Source organism: Phycodurus eques, chromosome 4, assembly GCF_024500275.1.
Source record: "Phycodurus eques isolate BA_2022a chromosome 4, UOR_Pequ_1.1, whole genome shotgun sequence".
In the NCBI taxonomy this organism is placed as follows: domain Eukaryota; kingdom Metazoa; phylum Chordata; class Actinopteri; order Syngnathiformes; family Syngnathidae; genus Phycodurus; species Phycodurus eques.
In genome coordinates, this window is record NC_084528.1 from 8,587,637 (window position 1) to 8,599,113 (window position 11,477).

The 11,477-nt window shown below is 40.4% G+C and overlaps 1 protein-coding gene across 1 annotated transcript; it reads right to left on the reverse strand.

Moving 5' to 3' along the window:
- Positions 1 to 751: 751 nt before the first annotated feature.
- On the reverse strand, positions 752 to 6,114 carry LOC133401917 (uncharacterized). Its single transcript, XM_061675448.1, has 7 exons — positions 5,996 to 6,114; positions 5,840 to 5,911; positions 5,662 to 5,764; positions 1,826 to 1,893; positions 1,162 to 1,335; positions 1,020 to 1,085; positions 752 to 933 (listed from the first exon to the last, which is right to left on the reverse strand). Exons 1-7 carry the CDS (start codon positions 6,083 to 6,085, stop codon positions 823 to 825), a joined length of 684 nt encoding a protein of 227 aa, XP_061531432.1. The 5' UTR covers positions 6,086 to 6,114; the 3' UTR covers positions 752 to 822.
- Between the last annotated feature and the right edge of the window lie 5,363 nt (positions 6,115 to 11,477).

An 11,477-nucleotide genomic window follows, 5' to 3' on the forward strand; every position in this document is an offset into this window, starting at 1 on the left:
ATATTGAATTTTCGGAACGATCAACAAACAAAACATAAGTTTATTAACAAAAGATGTATTTGTCCCTTAGTTTAGCAATGCAGTCACTGATGGTGTAGTGGTACACTCGCCTGACTTTGGTGCGGGCAGCGTGGGTTCAGTTCCCACTCAGTGACGGTGTGAATGTGAGTGTGAATGTACCCTGTGACTGACTGGCGACCAGTTCAGGGTGTAGTCCGCCTATCGCCCGAAGTCAGCTGGGATAGGCTCCAGTGTCCCGCGACCCTAACCAGGATAAGCGGTGTTGAAAATGGATGGATAGTTTAGCAATGCTTAGCTCGATGTTGAGGGGAAATATTCAAATATTGATTTGATTAAATATAAAATGAAATATAACTGCATCATGGTTTCACTCCCGTCATGGTTTACACTCCTGTCAACTCCTGCCATCTTGGTTTCCACTGCCGTCCATTCTTGGTGACTTTGTTTTCATAGTTCCCGCTCCCGATGACCTTCGCTCCCACTCCTGTCCAGTCCTGTGATTCATGGTGAAATTCACTCCCGTCCTGCAGGAATCTGGTAGGACCCACGGGACCCGGTAGGAATCCCTAAAAATGACAGCCTCCACCCGTAACCCTAATCAGGGCAAGCACTATTGAAAATGGTGTGCTCAAAATTAAATTTACACCAAATTTTAAATCGACAAAGAGGTCAATAATGAAAAAAACCCAAGGCATCTCGCATTAGTGAAAAATAATCCATGAACAACAGGTTCAATATTAAGGTTTATTGTGATAAAAGAGCTTGATTACAGTACAGAAGTACCAGTACAGATTCCAGGAATCACCATTCACAGCAGAGACCACACCATGTTGACCCACGATGACAGCAATTACAGCAAAAGTGGCAATCTTTCTCATTCCTGCTGCGTTTATCTCTGACATAACCACCCATCTGTGTGCAAAATAACAGAAATGAGCATGGTGTTTCAACATCATTCATTGCATTTGAATCTTTCACTTACTTGTATCTCAACCTACCTTTGATTGCTCTGATTGCATCTCAAAATGTTCCAAACCTTCACCATCTCTCACTTCTACTTCTTCCTATTTGTGAAATGCAGCTTCATTAAGAATGTTCTGACAAAACAGTTGAGACGGATTGTTAAGATCATGGTCTTACTTCAGTAAATGGCGAGGCACAGCTCTCCTGTATTAAAATATAGGTGAGCAAAAGGATCACTGCAACTGCAATCTTGAATGTCTTCATTTTTCGCTCTTGAGTAGCTTCAATTGTTAAGTAAGCAGAAAATTGTAGTTTCTTAAAGTTTTCTCTGGCACAGCCCTGTACAGTAGCTCATGTGTAGGATGCGCAACAAATACTGCCATTTATAGTCAAGTATTTCATAATCACTGGTAGTCTATCTGTTTCTGCAATAGACTTTGCATTTCCACCTGATTGGTGGAAAATTTCCTCCAGATTTTAACCCTTTGATGCACAACATAAGCACACCCCTTAAAATGTCAAATGAGTCAAAATAAGCCGCATCAATTGCCCATGGTTATTTCATGCTGTCTGATCTTCTGAACAGTTTCTAAGAACCATACATTTGATCATTTATTACTCCCAAGTTTTTTTTATAGTAGTAGCCTTTCTGACTGCTGTCATCCATTTCTTTGTCATCATGTATGGTTCTCAGAAGAAAAACAACTTTTACCTTCTGCTCATACCTCACCATGATCGTGTTGCCATTGAATCCTAACTTGAAGCTATGAATTTACAGTGACTTGGTGATGATAGGTGGTATGTCTGGCTAATTGTGTCAAATAGTCAGGAAAATACTCACATCCTCCAAGAGGAACTTCTCAGCTGGAGGGACACTGGTGAAGAATTTGTCCATTGTGATGTTACAGCCTTTGAGAGAAGCAAAAAGACTGTATGTTTACTCAACATATTATTCTCAACATTATAACACCACAATATGTTGCATTCTATTCTACTGTTTTGCTAATAGAAAAAAACAGATTTTCTTTTTAAATCATGCTCTCCAATACTTATACTAAGTACTGACAAAGCCGTACTCACTTTTAAGGTATCCTAAACTGTAAAATGTCCGATTATCTTGCATGGTTGCCATCAATTATTTTGTAAGGTAATCTTACAACAACTGAAAAACAAAAATTCTGTGTACTAGTGTACAAAGGGAGCTTTGCTGAGCTGTTAAATATCTGAAACTGCTGTGAAATGTCTTCAACAAACACATTAAGAACGCATACAGGTGTGTGTATGTGTGTATACTTGTGCTGTGCTTGTTCAAAGCTGTGCTTGTTCATACTAAAAATTATCTTTTGTGCTAAACAGAAACAAGATCTTTACATTTTCATTATGATTATCATGGAAATCAGAATCATCTTTATTTGCCAAATATGTCCAAAACACACAAGGAATTTGTCTCCGGTAGTTGGAGCCGCTCTAGTACAACAGACAGTCAATTTACAGAACACTTTGGAGACATAAAGACATTGCATCTTTTTGCACACTTGTTTTTTGTCAGAGTCCTCTAGCACTTAGAGCAGTTCGAATGACTAATATTGCAATAGTCCGGTGCAATGACCATTGTGCAAAGGGCGCTGAGACTTCAAGGAGTGTATGCGGTTTAAAGTGACGAGTAGTGCGATCATCTGGGACAATGTTGGTTGTGCAAATGTTACAGATACTCCTCAATCAGTGTGCAAATGGAGCAGATGCTCCTCTGGCATGAGTGGCCAGTATATGCAAATAGTGCAGCATGGCGAGACAACTACAGTGGATGCACGAGTAATACATAATTGGCCCCACAGAAATGTGACAACGAACTCAAGTCAAAAAATTGCCATCTTATTGTAATGGAATTATAGGTTAGGTGTTTAAGAAGTTGATCGCAAGAGGGAAGAAGCTGTTGGAATGTCTACTAGTTCTAGTTTGCATTGATCGGTAGTGCCTACCTGAGGGAAGGAGCTGGAAGAGCTGGTGACCGGGTGCGGAGGGTCCGAGAGGATTTTGCACGCCCTTGTCTTAGTTATGGCAGCGTGCAAGTCCTCAATGGAGGGTAGGGGGGTACCGACAATCTTTTGATTTGCTTTCCATGAAATAATAAGGAACATTGGCATATTCTTTCTTTACCTGTGGTGCACATTAGAGGAGTAGTGATACAAAAAAAAGAGTATTATTCAAACAATAGGCCGGCACGGTGGTTAGCACATCTGCCTCATAGTTCTGGGGACCGGGGTTCAAATCCCGGCCCCGCCTGTGTGGAGTTTGCATGTTCTCCCCGTGCCTGGGTGGGTTTTCTCTGGGCACTCCGGTTTCCTACCACGTCCCAAAAACATGCGTAGTAGACTCTAAAATTCCCGTTGGTGTGAATGTGAGTGTGAATGGTTGTTTGTTTCTATGTGCCCTGCGATTGGCTGGCAACCAGTTCAGGGTGTACCCCGCCTCCTACCCGAAGATAGCTGGGATAGGCTCCAGCAGCCCGCGACCCTCTTGAGGATAAGCGGTAAAGAAAATGAATGGATGGATGGATGGATTCAAACAATTTGAACATCTGCCTCACAGTCGAGAGGTCATATGTCAAAACTCAGCTCAGGTCCTCCTGTTTGGAGTTTGCATATATTCACCATGGTTGTGTGGGGTTTATACAGCTTCTTTCCACATTCCAAAAGCATGCATGTCAGGTTAACTGAATACTCCAAATTATCCTTAGTTGTGACTGTGCGTGTCAATGGTTGTTTGTCTTTTTTTCCAAAGTTGCTGAAACTAAAAACTCTGCTGGGTCACTTTAGACCCATGCTGTGTATCAAAGGGTTAATCAGGGCCATGTTTTCTGTGGCATTAAACCAAAATCAACTCTGAGTTATACTCTCTTGGTGTCTGATCTGCTTTTTTAAGTTTCAATTTCACTCCAAACAGAAAACCAGAATACAACCTTATATTAGGAGTCACGTTTATTTATACATATTTCGTATTTGAGTCAATGTTTTTTCTTTGACACTGACAAATGCCCTTATTGCGGTTTCAAACTAGTAAGCAGTTTCCAGGAATGACTGAGGCAGTTGTGGATAACTGACAACCTTAACCTCAAGCAAAGTACAGCTAGGGCAGTGCTTTTCAAATAGCAGGGCATGATGCCAGGGGGGGCGTGTGAGACCCTGAAGAACATGATTTGCCGTACTAGAATAAAGTGTAATTGCACATCCACTGCAGTAGATGGCGGTCTATATCTCTTTCTTTTGCACTTTATCCATTCATCCATTTTCTGAGCCGCTTCTCCTCACTAGGGTCGCGGGCGTTCAATCCCCGGCCCCACCTGTGTGGAGTTTGCATGTTCTCCCTGTGCCTCCGTGGGTTTTCTCCGGGCTCTCCGGTTTCCTCCCACATCCCAAAAACATGCATTAATTGGAGACTCTAAATTGCCCATAGGTGTGACTGTGAGTGCGAATGGTTGTTTGTTTGTATGTGCCCTGCGACTGGCTGGCAACCAGTTCAGGGTGTACCCCACCTCCTGCCCAATGATAGCTGGGATAGACTTCAGCACGCCCGCGACCCTAGTGAGGAGAAGCGGCTAAGAAAATGGATGGATGGATGGATGGAGGTTACTTTGGCTTATATTTATCTCTTGTCTCTCTCCACTTTCTAATCATTACTCTCCTGAATAAAATTTCAAGTGAAATAAGTCTTATACGATGTATCTTGACTGACATTTTTCATATTTCATATCGATTTTGAGTTCCATATGATTCCGAGACTGCGTTACAAATAGCTTTATTCTATGAAATCCTTTAGAATCACATTTCCAGTGGATATCACTCCCTTGGTACTCTCTTTATTCACTCATCCTTATTAATACAGTTAAATATAGGTGGAGGAATGATGATGATGGTGATGATTATCTGCTGATGACAACTATAAGTGAATGAGGTCAGTTCCTGTTTAATTTTCATTCATGCATAAAATTCATCAAAAACCGCCTTCATCTTCACGTAAACAGCCAGGAGCTTCACAGTGGCATCATGAAGCCAGGGGCTTCACAATGAATTGAAAGATACTGCTTCACGATGTAAACACCCAGGAGCTTCACAATACTGGGCTCACTTAAAGCAACGTGAGGAAAAGAACAAAGGACGAACATGAGTTTTTCGAGAAAGTAAGCCTTCATCACGGCTAAATAGCCCCTAAAACTCACCTAACGATGCCACTGATCTGTTGTATGTTTTTTTTTTACTTAAGGTGCCAGTCAAGATAATTTTATTTATTCACATTATGTTTATGATTTCTTTCTCTTTTCTTTGTTTTGTTTTGTATTTTTCTTGATGGCCAAATTAGGACATCTTGGCCCAATTAACATTTTGAAACAAGCCATGTTGCTCTGCTCTTCCAACCACATCTACGGCATTTTCTTTATGAGATGATCAAGAAATAAATGTATGTCATTTGTGCTTTTAATTGTCCACTCAAACACCACTTTGACACATTACTCAGTTTATTAGTGTCTGTTGTGCAAAGACATATTTCTTTGGGGGGTCCTGAGCATGTCAGCATGATCAGCTCAACCAAATGCAATCAATTGTTTTCAGACAGAACAAACATTTAAAGATTAATATGAATGAACTGATTATGCAGATGATTCCTAAAATCACCATTGACAGCAGAGGCCGCAGAAATCCCCCCGGCCACAGCAGTTTTGCGAACAGCAAAAGCGGCAAGCTCCAGGTTCAGTGTGACGTTTCTGTCTGTTGTTGTATGCCACCTGTGTGAACAACACAAGCCATTAGCACGGTTTTGTTTTATCACTCATCTTGCTTGATGTATGAAATTATTATACCTTCCAGTGGTCCGCTGGGATCTCATAGATCATCTCTTCATCTCTTCTTTTCACCATATCCTGGTTAGGATCCTATAATTTCAATTTCCAGTGTAGAACAATGTTTCAGAAAAAGAGTTGGGTCTTGCAAGAAATTTATGCGTGTCATGTTCTTACCCCATTATCAGTAGAGAAGGTGTAACCATCTTGAATATAAAAGAGGGCAAGTATGATCATCACTGCAACAGAAAACCTGAAGGACTTCATAATCTTCCAGAGAGTGTTAGTTGAGTGTGTTCAGTCTCTTTAGCTCTGTTGAGATAATCCTGTCAAATGTAGCAGAGCCAGCTATATATAGCTCTGTAGGTGACTCTGGCAGCATTTACCTGCTTCTCCATTGGACTTTGCATCCCTCCTTGGAATTGGAACAGGAAAGGGGATTTTTCTGGTTTCTGTTCTGTCTCTGGCAAAAATGTAAACCCAATATCTAGCCCACCGACTGGCTGGCTGTCATGATCGTTACGTTATCAAAATGTTTTGTGTGTGTGTGTGTGTGTGTGTGTAGGTGTGTGTGTGTGTGCGTGTGCGTGTGCGTGTGTGTGTGTGTGTGTGTGTGTGTGTGTGTGTGTGTGAGCAGCATGGTGAAAGAGCGGTTAGCACATCTGCCTCACACTACTTCGGTTGGGCCTTTGAATCCAGGCTGCAGCCTTCCTTTCTGGAGTTTGGATGTTCTGCTCACGCTCGTGTGGGTTTTCTCCAGGTACATCGGTTTCCTCCCATTTTCCAAAAACATGCATGTCAGGTTAGCTAAATTGCCCATAGGTGAAAATATGAATGTGAATGTTTCTCTGCATGTACTCCCTGTGCGATTGCATGTGTCACTGCAAATCATCTTTAAGATTTGTTTTTAACCCTTTTTCAAAATCAATAAATCAACTGTAAAACAATAAATAGTTTATTCAATCATTATTACTCATATATCATATCAGGATCAAAGAACAGTCTCTTGGTTGTCCATCGATCCCCTGATGACCGTCCCTCATTATTTCAGTCCTTTTCTTATTCAGTCCTTCTGTGCGAAGGAATCAAATACGTGCCAAAATGAATAAAAAAATAAAATTAATTTTTGAGTGACAGCTCATACCCCGGTCCCCTGGATGCCTTCCCAAGTCACCGAACAGAGTTTACAACAAGAATGCCAGATTTAATAATCACCTCAAAGAATTACCATATCAAAGTATCACCATGTGTTTTCAATGCTGTACTAGGATAAATGTTGTAACATTATGCTATATGTTATAAGTTCAGTTCAACAATTTAGCAGCCAATAAACGTTAGCTATATCGTAAATTGCTAACATTAGTTACCACACTTGTTTGTATTTATCCCCACAGATCTCTCGTCTTCGCTGCAACAATGTAGGACGCTAACCAAGCAGCCAAACATATCTGGATCTCTCTTTTGCCCTTCGAGAAACATAACCTCAGTCGTCTTTACTTCGATAGGTGTAATTTTGGATATGGTATCAGCTAGTCGGCCCAGTACTTCATTCCTCCCACTGTTTAAGAAATGAAATAAAAGCTGCAACAGGAGACGCCAATTTGAATGAAACTGTACAAACAAAGTGCATTTCGCTAGCCTAAAAACACAATTGCACAAGTCATTTTTGAACGATTTGGGGAAAACAATAAATAAATAAATAAACAAGAAGAGTCCGGTTGCCTTGATTCAACCTATGCTGATTAGCAGGACCTGGATGACTGGGAATCTACACCGACTAGGAGTGAAACAGTTTTTGAAAAGCGTCCAAACCGTTCAATTAGTCTGTTTTCGGTTAGATTTGAATGTGTCCCGTTCGGTTCATAGGAAGGATGTCCCGATCACATTTTTTTGCACTCGAGTCCGAGTCAAAGTCTTTGAAGCATAAAAAAGTATGCATCCAATGAATTAATAATATATGTTCATTTACTTATTTGTTTAGTGCTTTTTACAACACACAGTTACAAAGTACTTTACAACACATACATATGCAAAGTTGAATGGTTAAGACGAAAAGCAAGAAAACAAAGTAGAAAAGCTGGTAGACATGACACCAAGGGGAAATCAAACTGGAGTAAAATAAAAACAAAAATGACAGGACATGGGAATAAAAGGGAAGGTCTAAGGAAAGGCTAAGGAAATGAGTTTTTAGGCATTTTTTGAAACAGTCCACGGATTCGGCATATCTAACTGATTGTGAAAGTTGATTACACAGAGTTGGGGCTAAAAATGCAACTGCACAGTCAGGCTTTCATTTACTGTTTGTGCGAGGGTTGGCTAAAAGGCCGAGATTGGTGGAGCGGCAAGGACTTGTGGTGGAATGAGGTGCAAGTAGCTCAGGGATGTAGGAAGGGGCAAGGTCATGAAGTGCCTTACAAGCAATCAAAAGGATCTTATAGTTGATTCTGAATTTTACTGGAAGCCAATGGAGGGATGCAAGGACAGGGGTAATGTGGTACCCACAGTTAAATATTTGTCAAAAGAATTTTGGATTAACTGTAATCGTTTGAGAGAAGACTGTCTGAGGCAGGTGAATATGGCGTTACAGTAATCAAACCAGGAAAAATTAAATGTGTGGATTAATTGCTCAAGGGCTGACAAGGGTAAAATAGGTCTTATTCTAGCGATATTTCTTAAATGAAGAAAGCAGGACTGGACAAGTTTGCACCTTGTTTTTTCATTCCGGCCTCCGTCCCAGAAAAAACTGACTCCACTTTGTGAAGGCGCATCCCGGCCAGTGGCGGCCGCCACTGGGAAGCCCCACGAGATGGCCCTCCGCGGGTGGTATTCTAATGAGTGTATATCTCAAGTCGAAAGACTTGGGTGAAAGAACATTATACAGAGAGAGAATAACAATTCTGACTCCCCATTACAACACATCCCTCCGCCAATACATAACAGTAGTCCCAAAAATCCATCCATCCATTGTCTGAGCCGCTTCTCCTCACTAGGGTCACGGGCATGCTGGAGCCTATCCCTGCTGTCATCGGGCAGGAGGCGGGGTACACCCTGAACTGGTTGCCAGCCAATCGCAGGGCACATACAAACAAACAAACAAACAAACAACCATTTGCACTCACAGTCATGCCTACGGGCAATTTAGAGTCTCCAATTAATGCATGTTTTTGGGATGTGGGTGGAAACCGGAGTGCCCAGAGAAAACCCACGCAGGCACAGGGAGAACATGCAAACTCCACACAGGCAGGGCCGGGGATTGAACCCGGGTCCTCAGAACTGTGAGGCTGACGCTCTAACCAGTCGGCCACCGTGCTGCCTAGTCCCAAAAGTGAAATATTGAAATAGGTCCACTCCATGCAAATACAGACGTCAATGCAAAAATAAATCTGAAATGCTTCCCTCTCTTCAAATGAAATGTCCACATTTCAAATTAAACCATATTACAGTGGCTGCTCAGAAAAATAAATCTTACAATATCACTAAGCGAAGGAAAAGAAACTAAGGATTATTATGGTGGCGGCACGGTGAGCGACTGGCTAGCACATCTGCCTCACAGTTCTTAGGACCCGGGTTCAAATCTGTCCTCACCTGTGTGGAGTTTGCATGTTCTCCCTGTTTTTTTAAAATATATATGACAATACCAAATATATATAATATAGACCTAACTATAACTACTGTTAAATTGTAGAACAGAAAATGGTCAGTTTTGTTATTGTGAGCATATATTATTGCTGCAGCAATAATACTATTTTGGAGGTAGAATATATGAATGTAAACATTGGATGGACGGGATAGAAGTGAATATATGTTTTGAAGCTGTCTTTTTTATGGGAAAACTGACAGAAACTACTAAAACCTATTGAGACGGACTGATTTTGACTGATTCGGATATCAGAATCAAAAACCACAGTTGATGAATCCTTCCATGATGAATACTATACAACCATGCTCTGCTATCGGTCCCAAAATTTGTCTCAGACTGTATTTGATGCACACTTAGGACTAATACTCGTACCTGCCCCCCTTTTATGCAGACATTTACATAATCTGTGCTCACACACGCACACACACGTACACTAGAGATGAGAGTAAATCACATATGTGCAAATCACAAGCAAGTCCCAAGTCACTGCAGGAAAAAAATCAAGCAAGGCAAGTCGAGTCGCCACTAAATTTCAAGCTAGTCGAGTCATTTCTTGGTTTAAGCAAGTTGCAAGTCAAGTCATGCAATCTTGCTCCAGTCGCAACATACCGGGTGATTGAAAAGCAACTCCCTATTTTTAAGTACTTGTAATTTATTTCTGAACTATAATTCTTCCAAGAAATGAACATGAGAAGAAAGGGTATTGCATGAAGTTTTATGTCAAATTTGATATGGGGGCCAGCAACCAGTTTAACTGATTTCACAAGGAACTCTTACGGAATGGAAGACATAACTTCACGTATTCGCCCTTCCAAAGTCGTTGATTTGGTAGAATAGACTTGCTCCTTTAATCCTGAACCATACACAAAAAAAATTGAGATAAATATTACCATATATGAATAAACTATTAGTATTTTAAAATAGGGAGTTACTTTTGAATCACCCTATATATTGGAGCGGTAATAAAATGTTTTTTCACAAAGCATGACACTAAAAAAAGTAGTCACACCTTATAAAAGTTGAATGAGAAAAAAAATGAGGTTATGATTGACTGAATTTATTGTACTGAATTGTTTTAAAGTTGTATTTCAAACTTAATTTAACTGAACTTTATTTCTGAACAAACTATGCTGTGTAGTTTGTGATGACAGCCTTGTAACTCCTACGGTTCTTAAGAGAACATTAAGCAAAAACCAAGACTGTTTTCTGTTGGTCAAATATAATTCAATGGGTACCGAATGGGCTAAAGGACCATGAAAGAGATTCATAATTCAGGGAATAATATATGACATAAAAATGTTTCAATCCTTCAAAAAAAAAGTGATGTGAAGAAAATCTGCATTCCTCCTTTTTCCTTTAAATTAATCACTCACTCCGATTTGTTAATATATTGAGAAGCACTGCCTCTGGACAATTGACAATTGTCATTAGATTAAAGGTTATGCTTCATATGCTGTTGTCTCAATTCAAAAAACATAGTGCAAACAGCTTTGTCACAGAGTCGACACAACAGATGACATTTTAATGGAGAAACTTCAATACATGTTGTGTAGCATGAGTAGTGGAATACAATTATATTCACACGTAGCTACTCACAATTTGTACTATACTTACTAATAGTGGAACGCGCTTCTGTCAAAATTTTTTATCGTAATGCAAAGTGATCCCATACAGCAGACCTATAACCACCTGGCATCTTCTAGCGCCGACTCTTTCATTATGCCCGTAAATGTCTCTGCGCCTTTTTTCAAAAATGTATTTATTGTTATCACCACAACGCTAGCAACGCCACTTCACTTCTTCCGTATTCTGCGGTTGGCATTATATTTTAGGCGCTACTTTCTGCTCTACAGTGCATGAAGTGAAACGAAAGGTTTGGACGATTATCATAAACCGTCCCACCCCTAGTTACGTTACTTAGGTGTACTAAAACTACTATTTAGCATTGTGAAATCAATATCAACCATTCTGACAGTTCAGATTAAATATCGTTGATTCAATGTTTTCTTGTTATCTGGG